Source organism: Trachurus japonicus, chromosome 4 (genome assembly GCF_045865225.1).
Source record: "Trachurus japonicus isolate A0001 chromosome 4, Traja_1.0".
In the NCBI taxonomy this organism is placed as follows: Eukaryota; Metazoa; Chordata; class Actinopteri; order Carangiformes; family Carangidae; genus Trachurus; species Trachurus japonicus.
In genome coordinates, this window is record NC_140910.1 from 8,521,969 (window position 1) to 8,536,344 (window position 14,376).

General features: G+C 45.5%; 2 protein-coding genes across 2 annotated transcripts; one reads left to right on the plus strand and one right to left on the minus strand.

The window, feature by feature from the left end:
* Positions 1-119: 119 nt before the first annotated feature.
* On the minus strand, positions 120-3,820 carry hjurp (Holliday junction recognition protein). The gene is made up of 9 exons (XM_085773744.1): positions 3,666-3,820; positions 3,435-3,498; positions 2,859-2,914; positions 2,725-2,758; positions 2,605-2,630; positions 2,043-2,118; positions 404-1,936; positions 279-321; positions 120-193 (listed from the first exon to the last, which is right to left on the minus strand). Exons 1-9 carry the CDS (start codon positions 3,741-3,743, stop codon positions 181-183), a joined length of 1,923 nt encoding a protein of 640 aa, XP_085629870.1. The 5' UTR covers positions 3,744-3,820; the 3' UTR covers positions 120-180.
* Positions 3,821-4,140: 320 nt separating this feature from the next.
* Positions 4,141-14,365, plus strand: aasdh (aminoadipate-semialdehyde dehydrogenase). The gene is made up of 14 exons (XM_085773750.1): positions 4,141-4,541; positions 4,644-4,764; positions 5,573-5,868; positions 5,949-6,141; positions 6,233-6,474; positions 7,679-7,794; positions 7,883-8,055; positions 9,257-9,548; positions 9,626-9,738; positions 10,654-11,320; positions 11,407-11,570; positions 12,631-12,756; positions 12,857-12,988; positions 13,923-14,365. Exons 1-14 carry the CDS (start codon positions 4,309-4,311, stop codon positions 14,325-14,327), a joined length of 3,273 nt encoding a protein of 1,090 aa, XP_085629876.1. The 5' UTR covers positions 4,141-4,308; the 3' UTR covers positions 14,328-14,365.
* Positions 14,366-14,376: the final 11 nt, after the last annotated feature.

Here is a 14,376-nt window from a genome sequence, read left to right on the forward strand (position 1 = left end):
ACAATCACCACTGTAACATCTCAACATTGACATTGCAGTTTAATAAAATACAGAATCAGACTGAACCTGCTGATATTTACACTTCAAAGTAACATCTAATCTTAGGGATTATACTTGAACCATCGCAAACGTCTTCCATCCTTTTTGCAGAACATGTCGTGACGATTTTCCTTCACAGGTTTACCACCGTTTTCTGCACATGATGGGAAGAGGAGAGAGGTGTAAGGGGAATGCTGGGAGGCTGAACAACATCAGAGACATTAATTTCTGTTAATTACCTTGGGGAGTAGCCATTTGTCATTCTGCTCTCAAGCGAACCTGCTGTTAAAAGGAAAATAATTTAATCAACAAGAAAGTGCAGAAATAATAGTGTATAATGCAGTGTCTGGTGGAGGAGGCCTACCCAGGTCAGAGAACTCAGCTGCAGGTAGAGGCCGGCCCTGTCTCATCCAGGCTTCCTGATGTGCATCTGCAGAGCACCACCGCTGCTGCTGCTGCTGCTGCTGCTGCTGCTGCTGCTGCTGCTGTCTGCTGAATTCATTAAACACTCTGTGTTTGCTGGAGCTGTAGGGGAGGTCATCATAAGACAGCTTAGCCGGGGAGAGACAGCGCCGCAGCATCTCATTCCTGTGGCGGCTGGAGCCCGGAGAGGATGTGCAGCTACTGTCCCTGGAGCGTTTGGACTGTGGATCTTCACCCCAGCCAAACCCCCTGTGGCGTTTCCTCAGGACGGAGCGGTGAGGTGACAGGGCGAGAGCCGCCAGGGCCGGGGAGGAGTGGCCCCTGCTGGCCTCGGAGCTCCTGGCGCAGAGACGGCAGGGATGGCTGTTGAAGAAAGACGATTTGTTCAGGCAGACGAACTTGTGGTAGGCTCTCAGAAAGTCCTCGTCCAGCTTCTTCGGCGAGTAGGAGGCGGGGATCGACGGCAGGGACGAGTGGAAAGACAGGTGCCGTCTGAGACGTCCCGTCCCTGTGGCTGACCGAGGTGAACGCAGCTGTGGCTGGAGGGAGAGATGGGGCTCCGTCCTCGGAGGCACAAAGTACTTTCGTGGAGGAGAGGACAGAGAAGTGGAGATTGACCTGGGCCTCACAGGTTCTCTGGAAAAGCTTTCCAGAGAATATTTCCTTGGGCTTCTAGAAAAGACGCGAGGTGATGTATTGAAGCCGGTCATCATCCTTGCTTTTAAGGGACTCTGCCTGACTGGGGAGCCGTAGATGTCAGGTCTCTCTTTAAGAGCACTGATCTCTGATGCGTACATGGAGCAGTCAGCAGCCTGTTGTGGGTGTGCACAAAACCTTTTAGACCTAGGAGACGTGTCCAGCGATGCTTTTGCAGTGAGATAGCCGGATCGTGAAGGACTGGGGGCATAAGCGCAGGGCCTTTCTCCCAGCTGGGACACTTCAAACACAGTATAGGTCTCATTCAGTGGCTCTGTTAGCAGAGAGGCGTCAGAAGCACCAGAGAAGTCCATCACGAGGACAGACTGGTGCTGCTGTCTTCTCGGAGACGGCTGCTGCACGTGCAAAGTCTGCAGACCGGTTGGTCGGAGAGGGTCAGATTCCACCCTCGTGAACAGCCTTTTCCCCCGGTTGTTCGAGTTCTCCCTGCTGGTCATATGTCTTTCGTTGCTGTTGCTGGTGTGCGTCTGGGGGACGACGAAAGTGTAGTTGAGACTGCTTCTGCTGGAATGCCGTCGCCACCTGCGGTACCTCCTCACCACAGAGTCGGCGGCCTCCGAGACGTTCTGCCGTTGCCAGGCCTTCTCTATTCGGCTGATCATGCTGGGGTAGAGCTCCACTAAAGAGCCGTGACTCCTCAGAGTCATTTCCAGATCTTGGTCTTGGTCCTCCGGCTGGAGCTCAGTTTCAGAGACAGTAGTCCGACTCTCATTCAGAGAGCTCACAGTCAGCTGGGTTGTGTCACTTCTGGACATCCCTTTAGTACACAAGCAGGGAAAAGAGATGTTACCCAACACGAGACAGCACAAATACAACTTGCTTCATATGTCAGTAGTGTCTACTCTGCAATCATTTCTTCTTACCTGAATCATCTCCAGAAAACTGGTGGAGGGATACACAAGTCGCATCAGCCGGGCCATCTTGTTGCATGAAGTCCAGCTGTTGAAAACAATCCGCAATGAACTGAATATATGAGATTTTTAAGACGGATGTCTTAAAGGGATAGTTCAACATTTTGGCAAATTGGCCCATTGCCATAATCCCCTATAGTCTTTCTGGAAAACTGCCACCGATGGGAACGCACATCAGCAGTTTTGCATGAATTTACCTCAAATACAACTCTGTCTCATAATGTTCTGTTATTATCTCATAGCATGGTGAATGTGCAGGTCACAACTTGTCCACGAGAGCGTTTTGGAGTTGTTGGATTGTGTATTTGATGAGTTTGATGAGGGAAACCAAGAAATCTCATAAGCCTCAGTAGCGTAGCTCTGATTAGCTCACAGCTCTGCTCCGCCGCTCTAAAAATAGCTTGCACTGACAATTAAAGGTAATGAACCTACTCCTAAAACTATAGGGATTATGGCACTGGGCCAATTTGCCAAAATGTTGAACTATCCCTTTAATAAACAAAAGGCACATTACCTCAGAGTTTCCTGTAATATTCTGTGCTGTGGTGGAAGAATATCAGAGTAATTAGATGACAACTATTCATACACATCTCTGCAAATTACATGTCATTCATTTAAGGTGATTAATACTAACCATTTAATGACTCATCTGTCAGATCTGCCAGGCTCTGAGGAGAAAACATGTGTTTGATTATAAAGGCTGCTGACAAAAAAGACTGGAAAAATACACTCTGTGTCGTGACTGCAAAGTGTGGTTAAAGCCCAAACCTTTGATTCCAGCTTGCTTAGCTCTTTTCTGGACTGCGTCATGTAGCGTTGGAGAGCTTCATCGAACAAGGAGTCAAGACAGAAGAGATACACAATGAGATCTCATGACAGACACTGAACAGATGTCAACAGTATGTGTGGCTTCCAGTCAGACACACTGCAATACACTGACTCCTGTTTATTTACAAAACCCTTAGTGCATTTCCCCCTATTATTTATTATAGGGTTAAACCTTTTGGATTTAATGTCCCAGACACTTGCAAAAAGTAGCAGGGCACTTTATCATTTACATTTCAGAAACATCTACTTTTAAATTCACTTGGATGAATACCTGATTTATAATATTTGCAATTTTGTTGGTATTTACTTAAATTGTTCTGTTCTCTGTCTGGATGATCTGTTCATGAATCGTTTGTATAATGTTTTGTAGGCACTTTTAGTTGATATAATATCAAATAGATATGCTCACAAGCATGACGACTGTATCTTTATATACGGTCATGTTATTTATTATACCGTACAGAGCGGTCTCGCATGGATTGTTAGTTAAGCTTTAATAGCTTGCAGTTAACTTACCTCTAGGTTTTATCTTTTCGATGTCCACCTCTATCCCGCTGTCGTGATATTGAAGCTTTGAATACTGTTGAAAGAACAGCCGCAGTTAACTTAGCGCACTTAAGGATTTTTTCCCACACATATTATAATCTACAAGAAATGCTAAATATATAATAAAAGTTAGCTGACGTTAGCAAACGGAGGGTAACATCAGCGTTAACTTACCTCCACCCGAGAGCAACATCAACTCACCTTGTCTATGATTCGGTCCAGTGCGCTTTTGTATGCGATGCTATTTTGGGTCAGTTTCTTCCTTAAATTAACGTCCATGTTGCATGTGAAATTGGTTTTCTTTGTGTTTATGGATAATAAAAAAGCGGCAGCACTTGAAAAAGAAACGGCTGAGACGCTTTGCGAGTTCAAAATCCCTCGGTCACAAAATAGCGAAAGCTGATTGGACAACGGATAGATGGTGCATTCACTGTTGAAGGGAAATAATGGAACCGTGCTCATTCACACGGCGTCTTTGCCACTAAAACATATAATAAATACATTTTACAGTGGGGGACCCGTCTATAGCAGTGAGGATGGGGGTTTATCATATCATCAATGATTATATTTGGTGGATACGGTGTTGATACATTACACATATAAACACACTATGTCTATGAAGATTCAGAAATTCTGAGTTTCAGTACTAACTTGAACGAACCATTAGTGAGACGTCATTTTCACGTAGTGCGTCATCTTCGATGGACAAACGTGGTCTGTCTGGATCATAATAATACATCCATGGTCTGGATATAAACAACGGAGAATATGTTTCATTACGTATTTACTCGGACTCGGTGCTAACACAGGGTGAGCCGGTCTGGTCAGTGAAGCATTCACCGGTATGGCTGTCGGGCTGCAGCAGCTTGTTTTCGCCGCTGCCTCTGAACACCCGGACAGAGTCGCTGTGACATACGCCAGCCTGCCGGGGTCGGGGTCGGGGTCTCTACTGTACAGAGACCTCGCTGCACTGTCCGCTGAGCTGTCTGCTCTTTTACGGGAACACTGCTCTTCCGGTAACCGTGTCATCGGTCTGTACTGCTGGGATGACTTATATGTACCTGTGTGGATCCTGGGGTGAGTTTGCGTTATTGAACAGTGCAGATATACACAGTGTGTGGTGGTGTAGTGTGATTTCTGTCCATTATGAGCCATGCTTTATTCTGTGCTGTCTTCCAGGATCCTGCAGTCACCTGCTGCCTATGTCCCTCTGGACCCAGAAGCTCCAGGACTTCTCTCTGTCAGAGTCATGAACCAGTGCGGCCTCAAGTACTGTGCAGTGAAGACAGACCTCCTGCAGGTTGAAATACTTTATATTGTATCGATATTAGATTAGGTTTATTTGTCAATTCCAAGAAAGCTGTTTCCACATTCCATACAAACCATGAGATCAATCACAAATCACAAACACATTAAATAGCCTGCATGAGTAAATGAATACAAATATAAAACAGAGAAGAAAGCTTATAATTGTATGGAAAGACTCGTTCAGGTTCAGCTAAATGAAATATTGTCTCTTTCTAGGATTAGGGTTTAAAATCTAATAAAATTGTGGCAAAATTAGATTTTTAAGGACAAAGCTTTTTTGAGGGGGCCTCATTGACCCTCCCACCCCCTGTCCTGCCCGCCCCCCAGCCTCCCCCCCGCCCTTAGTTTGTTCATTGTGAATTGAGCCTCTAATATCTAACAGCTATACACTCAGTCTGAAACTCAGATCTGCTTAAGTGCTCATGCGTTGAAATACAATAACCCAGTTTTCTGCATGCCGGTCAGTCTGTGGTAATTCCAGCATTAAGTAGAAGAAACACCATGTGTGAGCACAATATTAATTCATCAACCAAGTGATTTATCTTGCACTGGGAGTTATTGGTCCTTCCCACGGTTGGACATCCAGCCTCTGACAACAAATAAAAACCTGTCAAGTGCATGGGCGCCTTAAAAACACTAGAACATTACAGTAAGTGTGTTTGATAAAAATAAATAAATAAATAAAAAAAAGATATACATACATATGTATTTAATCACTTTACTCTGGATTTAAAGTCAATGTATCCTTTGAGCCTGGTGCAAGTGTTTACATTGATCTCCTTCCCTTTTCCTATGACAAGCGTTTCCAGACGGCTGTGGAGAAACACATGTCTGTGGAGGTGTGTGTGGTGTCACCCAAGTTCAGACTCACCCTGGTACGAGTCCAGCTGCTGCCAGTCACCGAACACACAGCAGACACACCGCAGACCGTGGCCCCGAAGGCCAACGGTGCTGACGTCAGTGACGCAGCTGTGGGGCAGAAGGATCCTGACCACTGGGCTTTGGCGTATGTGCTTCACACATCTGGAACAACTGGCCTCCCAAAGATCGTGAGGGTACCACACAGGTGTATACTCCCCAATATACTGCACCTGAGGTCAGTGATTACACCTGTCTGTCTCACTCTGGAGCTTTATTTAGAAAAATACTGAATAAACCGCTCCTCCCTCTGCTCAGGTCGTTGTTTCAGATGAGTGCATACGATGTGGTTTTCCTGGCTTCACCTTTAACCTTCGACCCCTCTGTGGTGGACATGTTCCTGGCCCTGTCATCCGGGGCGCAGCTCCTCATGGTGCCCTCTGCCGTCAAGAAAAGGCCCGGTCGACTGGCTCAGCTGCTGTTCAGGGATCACAAGACGACGGTCCTGCAGGCAAGAGTCGCTTCATGTGGTTTTTTTTTACTCTGAAAGGAACTCCACAGCCTTTCTGGGCCTCTGTGACGTGCGTTCTCGTTTCTGACAGGTCACGCCCACTCTGCTCAGCCGCTTCGGCCGCCGCGTCATAAAGCAGGAGGCGTTGTCTTCCGGCTCCTCGCTGCGGGTGCTGGCTCTGGGCGGGGAGGCCTGTCCCTCGCCGGCTCTGCTGAGGAGCTGGAGGCATGAAGACAACAAAACACACATCTATAACATCTACGGTATCACTGAGGTGTCCTGCTGGGCCTGCTGCTACCATATACCTCAGTCTGTGCTGCAGTGCAGTGAACCGTGAGTGTTAGGAGTCATTTCTTATGAAATCTGCGAAGTGATTTTCTGCCACGATTTCACCACAGCTGTGTTTAAAGGGATGGTTCAACATTTTTAGCAAATTTGCCTATTGCCATAATCCCTACAGTCATAGAAGTAGGGTTCATTACCTTTAATGTATGTATGAATGTGTTTGTATATGTTTTTATATGTATATGACTATATAGAGAGATAAAGATTAGTAATCATATGTTAGAATAAATCTATATGTATATAAATATAAATATAATAATATATTAGAATAAATCCAGTTAAATAACTCATAAATTAACTTACTGTATAGATTATAATGACTAGATAACTTGATAGATAAATTCAAGATAGATAATTTATGAATAAGGGGTGGGAGTAAATAAGTTTTACTTCTTCCCACTCCTTTTCGGATATGAAACAAACAAACAAACAAACAAACAAACAAATCAAATTACCTTTATTTTCATTTTTTTTTTTTTTTATATATATATTTTTTGTTCATATGTTGTCTTTGCAAAGTTTTTATATGTTATGTCTGTCCATTTCTGTATTATGTTTTATTTCTTTTAACATGTCCGAAATAAACTTAAACTTAAACTAAACTAAATTATCGGTGCATGTTGTTTTGAGATCAGCGGGGCAGAGACGCGAGCTGCTCAGTGAACACAGTGGAAGTGAATGGTACAGGTCCCCTGTTCCTCATCAAACTCATCGAATTCACAATGCAACAACTCCAAATGCTCTCGTGGAGAAGTTGTGACCTGCACATTCACCACGCTATGAAATAATCATGTATAATTATGTAACATTACAACACATGAAGCAAATACTCTGAGCTACTCGCGCTTTTGAAGTCACTCCGCCCAGCCGTGTCTGGAATGTAGTTCCAGCTGTGCATTTGCATTTCGTCTCGTAATGTTACATTATTATCTCATAGCGTGGTGAATGTGCAGGTCACAACTTGTCCACCAGAGCGTTTTGGAGTTGTCAGATTGTGTATTTCATGAGTTTGATGAGGGTCAGGGGACCTGTACCATTCACTTCCATTGTGTTCGCTGAGCAGCTTGCGTCTCTGCCCCGCTGATCTAAAAACAACATGCACTGTTAATTAAAAGTAATGAACCAATGAATAAAGGGATTATGGCAATGGATGAATTCACCAAAATGTTGAATTATCCTTTTAACACCACAGTCCCTCCAGCTCTGAGTCCTCAGTGCCTCTCGGGACTCCCCTGAGGGACACGCTGGTGGAGGTCAGGGATGAACAGGGCCACGCTGTAACAGAGGGTGAAGGACAGGTGTTCATTGGTGAGAAATATCCCTCACTGTCACACAGACACACACATGCATGCAGATCTTATTTCAGGGAACTGAATCCACATGGTTCTCGGTGCAGGTGGAGAGGCCAGAGTGTGTCTCCTGGACGAGGAGGACGCCGTTGTCCCCGGGACGATGAGAGCCACCGGAGACTGGGTGAGGGTGAAGGACACACAGCTGTACTACCTGGGACGGAGAGACAGGCTGATAAAACGCCACGGGAAACGGGTGAACCTGGACGGCTTGCAGCAAGTACGACGATTTGTTCCAAAAATGAAATACTGTAGAAAGTGTCATTTATGTTCACATGCAGTTCATATATAGTGACCCACATACAGAATACAGACATCAGAGACCATAAACAAGTATTGACAGTGTGAGGAAGCTGCTTATATATAGAGCCTACTGTGGAGATTATGTCAAGTTTGAGGCTTGTAGATGTTTAGAGAGAGATCTGTATCTGAATTTAAACCAGTAGCAGTTGGTTTCTTTAGGCACTAGGGGGCAGTGCAGCACACACACTGATAAACTGAATCAGCTCATAAAGCCAGAGCAGGAGGACATCAGCAGTCCTTCAGAGCAGTGTTTGTGTCCACATCTCTCCAGGTTTATTTTAGTCTTCAGCAGCTCCTTCCCACTGTTTGCTGTCTGTTGATCAGAGCTGAGCTGTGTGTTTTGTTGCACTCACCGGAGCAGAGAGTGAAATCAGCTCATAGAACCAGACCAGTGAGACAGTGAAAGATGATAAATCGCTCTCCACAGAGGAACTGTCTGGGATGATATTTATCTGGGCTACATCACACTTAGTCAAACTGTGAAAATATTGATTTCTGCAGCTTTAAATAGTCTTTATTTTAGTTGTTTTTAAAAAGCTTTATATATCTGTGTCTATTGATGAGATGGAGTAAAATAAAACCCCAAAGGCCAGTTTCAAACAGCATATACCAGGCTTCAGAGAAAATCATTCAAATTCATAGTAAATCATCTGTAATTCTTCCCTGTCCTCTGTCTCATCCGTCCACAAAATGAGGTCCAGATCGACTCAGGACTTTTTGCATAATCCTGCTGATACACTAACAAATAGAGATGAAATCATGAGCTCTCCACTGCACTAGGAGAAAAGCAGTAAAATTCACAGGTATCAAGAATAAATTAGAAATAAAATGAACCAGCTGACGTCCTAATAATGTTACTTTTCAGCCATGAAAGCTTCAACTTCTTTAAAAAATCCTTTTTTCTAATGAAGGGGTGTTGATTTTCACACCAATTAGCATGAATTGTTCACACAGATAAGGAACAGAGGAGACCAGCTGTGTTATAAATACCCTGATATATATATAGTTTAATTTTTGTTTCTCTGCATCAATAAAACAGTAAGAGATTGTCACCCAGAATACCTTGTGTGCTTCCTGACTGGTTGTCTGATGGAAGGATTTCTGTTTCCCTCCCTCAGCTCATGGTGGGTCTGCCTCAGGTGGAGGCCTGCGCCGTGGGTTTGTACAACGGCTCTCGGCTGCTCGCCTTCGTCGTGGCGTCCACATCTGGAGAGCAGACGGCAGCTTCGGCCTCGGCTCTGTCTCTGCGTCAGGACGACCTCACCTCCCCTGTTGTCCACCGCCAGGAGGAGGCGGGCGAGGACGGAGACCTGTTCAGACTGATGGTGAAGCAGCTGTCTGAGCTGCTGCCGTCCCACAGCGTCCCCGACGCTCTGGTGCCGGTGCCGGCCTTGAGCCTGACTCCACACGGTGAGCATGGACACAGGCTGCTGCTTCAGAGGAGACGCTGCAGCATCACACAGACTCTGATGTTTGTTTTTCTGCAGGTAAAGTGGACATGGAGGCACTGATGAGAATATACCACAGACAGAGACAGAGTTTGGAGTCTTCACAAGGAGACGTCATCGAACTAGAGAAAACACTTCAGTCTTTGTGGAAGGTAACTCACTTTGAAGGCGAGACACTACAGGCAAACATGCACTGATCAATTTTGAGATGTTGGGCTATTTTTCGTCCTTAACACGTATTCTTTCAGAAGAGTCGAATGAAATGGTAAAAAAATCCACATTAAGGTTTTTATTTGACTTCATTTTGTCTCTTTCATCGGTAGTTTTCTCCTAAATTCACCAAAAGTTAGCAGCTACTGTACTGTGACATACAGTACTGTGCTGTACCTGTTGTCAGGTATCACTGTAAAGCTCTCTCTCCTGAACAATTTTGTAGGCTCCAAAAATAGTCATTTCCTCCGTATCCGCAACCAATCGTAAAAGTACGAGTTACATTAACAATCTCAGTGCATCAGCAGAAGTCTTTTAAAGCCGTTTTCTCAAAATGAGTTTTTCCTCAGACTCGGAGCCCGAAATCTCATTTTATTCCTGTCTATATTCTGAAGGTTTTCACAGAGGGGATTGTTGATATATTATTCACAGCCTGATTTATACAACACTTTATTCCTAAAAACCTGGTGACATTTTATTTTTTTTTAGCCCTGGTGACAGTAATTTCTCATTTACAGAGTGATAAAAAGAGATATCCAAAACCCCCTCTGTAAAAACTTCTGACTCTAATACGTCAACAAAATAAAACAAGAATTTTGAAAGGGGCTTTATCTATTGTTCAGATTTCAGTTCTGGAAATGTATGCAAATTAGTGCATATTTCATTCATTAGATATTGCCTAATTTACATATTTAAACATAAAATTTGACAAAACTTGCAATACAAAAAATATTTGTCTTAATGTAAGTGATAATATCATATTCATGATGATATCTGGTAGTATTACACCTGTAGTGTGCCAGAGCTTCACACTTGGATAGCGTGGATGTTGACACTCTGCTGTGACTCTGTGACAGGATGCTTTAGGTTTGGCTCAGGATGTGAGCATCGATGAGGAATCCAGCTTCCTGCTGAGCGGAGGCGACTCTCTGAAGGCGCTGCACCTCTGCGAGGACGTCCTCTCTGCTGTGGGTGTCCACTCACCGGAGCTGTTGGAGGTTATCCTCGACGGGACGTTTTCTGACGTCCTGCGCTGCGTTGCCAGAGCGACACGGACGCTGCCGCCGGAGAACAGCGCGCCGTCGCTTCCGGAATCCAAGAAACGTCACGGCAACGCTCCCTCTGTCGTGCAAGCAAAGAGAGAGCGCAAAGAGAGGTGGCAGGCGGAGACGCGCGCTGTTAGAGTTATACGACGAGCAGGCGAGGTGATGGACATGGACGTCAGGGATGAAGAGACACGTGAAAACCTCCAGGATGAGAAACGGAGAGCGGATGTCCTGGGCCTGAGTCTGAGCTGGTCCTCAGACACAGGCAGATGTGTGGACGCCTCGCCGGTGCTACTGGTCCATGTGAGGACAGATCAGGGGTCAGATTTGAGGGAAACAACCGTGTTCATCGGCTCACACTCTCACAGGATCCAGGCTTTAGACCTGGACACAGGGAGCCTCCGCTGGGAGCGAGTCCTCGGGGACAGGATCGAGGCGTCGGCTGCCGTGTCTCGCTGCGGGACGCTGGTGGTTATAGGTCAACAACAGCAACTCTATCAACATCCTCTCTTGGTGCTTTATTGTAATATTTTGTCCTTAAGGTGTCTTTTTCTACCTCTCCAGGTTGCTATGACGGCTGTGTGTATTTCTTGTGCGCTGCCTCTGGGAAGACGAGGTGGACGTTTGAGACGGGAGACGCCGTGAAGAGCTGTCCCGCTGTGGATCCTCACACAGGGCTGGTGATGGTGGGCTCGCACGATGGGCACGTTTATGCCCTGAACCCAGAGGTGAGTCATACTGAGGGTCTCCACTGATCAGTCAAACTTTATTTGTAAGAACTTTTTAAAAGGTCAAAGAGCTTCACGGACTGAGGAGCTGAAAGAACAGGACAAATCAATATGAAAACTGAGAATGAGATATGATAAAATAAGAGAATTTAGAAACATAATAAAAATAGAAAAAAAAAACTAACAATAAAAAGCTGGAAAAACGGAATAAAATACACATACAACTTGGATAGAATAAAATAAGAGAATAAACAAAGTGAGCTGAGTTTATGTTTGAACATTTCAGCTTTTGAGCTTCTCTCTGGGCCTCGAGGAGGCGTTTCTATCAGCTACAGCCTCAGAACATCAGAACTGAAAGCTGCTTCAGCAAAGCTGAGCAGAACAAGACCATGCAGTGCTTAAAAAACTAATAAAAGAGTCTAAGATAGGGATCCACCAATGCATCAGCTGAACATCGGTATCGGCCGATTGTCTCCTCATTCACTGCCATTGGCCATTGGAATATACTGATGGTAGTGGTGAATGTTGCATATTGCACTGACTCAGAGGAAGCCTGTTTTATTCCTCTTTTTTGGGGGGGACATGACTCGACACCACAGGGCACGTGCACGTTCAATTTGTTAAAGTTAAGTCAGCGAAAATGTGACCAAAATTTTTTGTGAATAATGAAGATTTCTTGGTTTCCTTTCCACAAAAGAGGAATAAACTACAGAGTAAAAACATCGGTACCAGCATCGGCAAAACTGTTATTTTAAACGCCTGTATCGATATCAGTATAGGTATATATTTCACAATCGGTACATATCTAGTCCAAAAATCAGCAGAGAAGCTGACAGGGATGTAGGAGTGTTAGAACAGGTGTGATCTGGTCCTGGTCAGCAGATTCTGGATCAGCAGAAGTTCATTTATAACATTTTGGGGTTTAATAGAGTTGACACACCTGCTGGATATATCAGTTTCTCAGTGTCCCTCAGAGAAGAGTTATTGAAGTGTGTATCAGTCTGGTTGTTTTTCTTGACGCCTGCTGTGACCTCTCTGATGTGTTTTTGATGTTTTGCAGCTGCAGCAGTGTGTGTGGAGGCGTCACTGTGGCGGGGGGGCTGTGTTCTCCTCCCCCTGCCTGCAGCCCTCCCTCAGGCGGCTGTACGCGGCGTCGCTGGGAGGTCACCTGCTCTGTCTGCACCCGGTGAGTGAGGAGAACCACAGACACTTTCCCCGACCTTCACTGAGCCAGGGTTAATTAGACGACACGTTGGTGGTGTTGACGGTCTTTGTCTCTGTGGCAGGACAGTGGAGAGGTGCTGTGGTCCGTCTGTAGGGACGTCCCCTTCTTCTCATCGCCGAACGTCTCCTCTGGCCGCGTCACCATCGGCTCAGTGGATGGAAACATCTGCTGCTTCAGCAACACCGGGAAACTGGTGAGAAGACCTTTTAAATGAAATTCCTTAAAGCAGAAGTAAGCGATCCGGTCATTTTGGCTAACTTCCTGTCAGCCGATGGAGTTAGCAGTCCCCGCCCTCGTCCCTACGTCACCACATTCACGCGCATCCCTTGGCTGCACACACAGAGAGGACCGCCCCTTTATGCCGTTCTCTCTCCTCATTGGATAAAGGTTGTAGGATACAAGGAAAGTTTTCTCCTCGGCTTACAGCAGAGCAGAGTGACTGACAGACCAAACACTCTATATAAGTGATTGCCGTTGGAAGATATAACTATTTAAGACTTAAACACAAACATTCCGCTTACTTCTGCTTTAAAGGGATAGTTCAACATTTTATTTAAATTACATTTATTGCCATAATCCCTATAGTCATGTAGGTAGGTACAGGTCCCCTGTCCCTCAAAACTCCAGTTGTTTCCAGTTGTGACCTGCACATTCGCCACGCTATGAAATAATAATGTAACATTACGAGACAAAGTTGTTTTCGAAGCAAATGCATAGCCAGAACGACATTGCAGACATGGCTGCTGGGTAAAGTGGTTTTAAAAGCGCAATTAGGCCTTTGCTTCACGTGTCATATTGTTATTTAATTATACGTCCATAATTATTTCATAGCGTGGTGAATGTGCAGGTCACAACAAGTCCACAAGAGCATTTTAGAGTTGTTGGATTGAGGGACAGGGGACCTGTACCATTCACCTCCATTGTGTTCGCTGAGCAGCTCACATCTCTGCCCCGCTGATCTCAAAACAACATGCACCGATAATTAAAGGTAATGAACCTATCTATATGACTATAGGGATTATGGCAATAGGCGAATTTGCCAAAATGTTGAAGTTGCCCTTTAAAACAAGAATTTCAGCTTCTACAAATCACAGTCTCTCTGTCTCTCTCCTGTGTTGCTGTTGCAGGTGTGGCAGTTCTCAACAAAGGGCCCCGTCTTCTCGTCCCCGTGTGTCACACCAGACCGTCAGAGGCTCCTGTGCGGATCACACGACGGCCGCCTCTACTGTTTAAGCTGCGCCGACGGCTCTTTGGTTTGGACTTTCCAGACGTCGGGCAAGGTGTACGCCACCCCGTGCGTGTTCGATGGCTCGGCCGTAGGCAGGAGGGGGCCGCTGGTGGCGCTGGCCTCCACAGACGGCACAGTCTGGATCCTGGACGGTCACAACGGACAAACGCTGGCCTCACACACTCTGCCCGGGGAGCTGTTCTCATCCCCGGTGGTGCATGAACAGTCTCTTGTCATCGGGTGCCGCAATGACTACGTGTATTGTTTGAAGCTGACTGCGAGAGAGGAAGCAGAGAAGGATTAAATGTATTTTTATAACAAACACTGATGTGTGTGGATCTGTGTCAGAGCAG

What these genes read in the sequence shown, in the direction of transcription:
- aasdh (XM_085773750.1), top strand. Translation starts at nt 4,309, where the DNA reads ATGGCTGTCGGGCTGCAGCAGCTTGTTTTCGCCGCTGCCTCTGAACAC. An exon ending in TGAAGACAGACCTCCTGCAG is followed by an intron (nt 4,765 to 5,572) that starts GTTGAAATACTT and finishes TCCTATGACAAG; the next exon opens with CGTTTCCAGACGGCTGTGGA. An exon ending in ACAAGACGACGGTCCTGCAG is followed by an intron (nt 6,142 to 6,232) that starts GCAAGAGTCGCT and finishes CGTTTCTGACAG; the next exon opens with GTCACGCCCACTCTGCTCAG.
- hjurp (XM_085773744.1), bottom strand. Translation starts at nt 3,743, where the DNA reads ATGGACGTTAATTTAAGGAAGAAACTGACCCAAAATAGCATCGCATAC. An exon ending in TGGACCGAATCATAGACAAG is followed by an intron (nt 3,499 to 3,665) that starts GTGAGTTGATGT and finishes TTCTTTCAACAG; the next exon opens with TATTCAAAGCTTCAATATCA. An exon ending in TAAGCAAGCTGGAATCAAAG is followed by an intron (nt 2,759 to 2,858) that starts GTTTGGGCTTTA and finishes TTTTCTCCTCAG; the next exon opens with AGCCTGGCAGATCTGACAGA.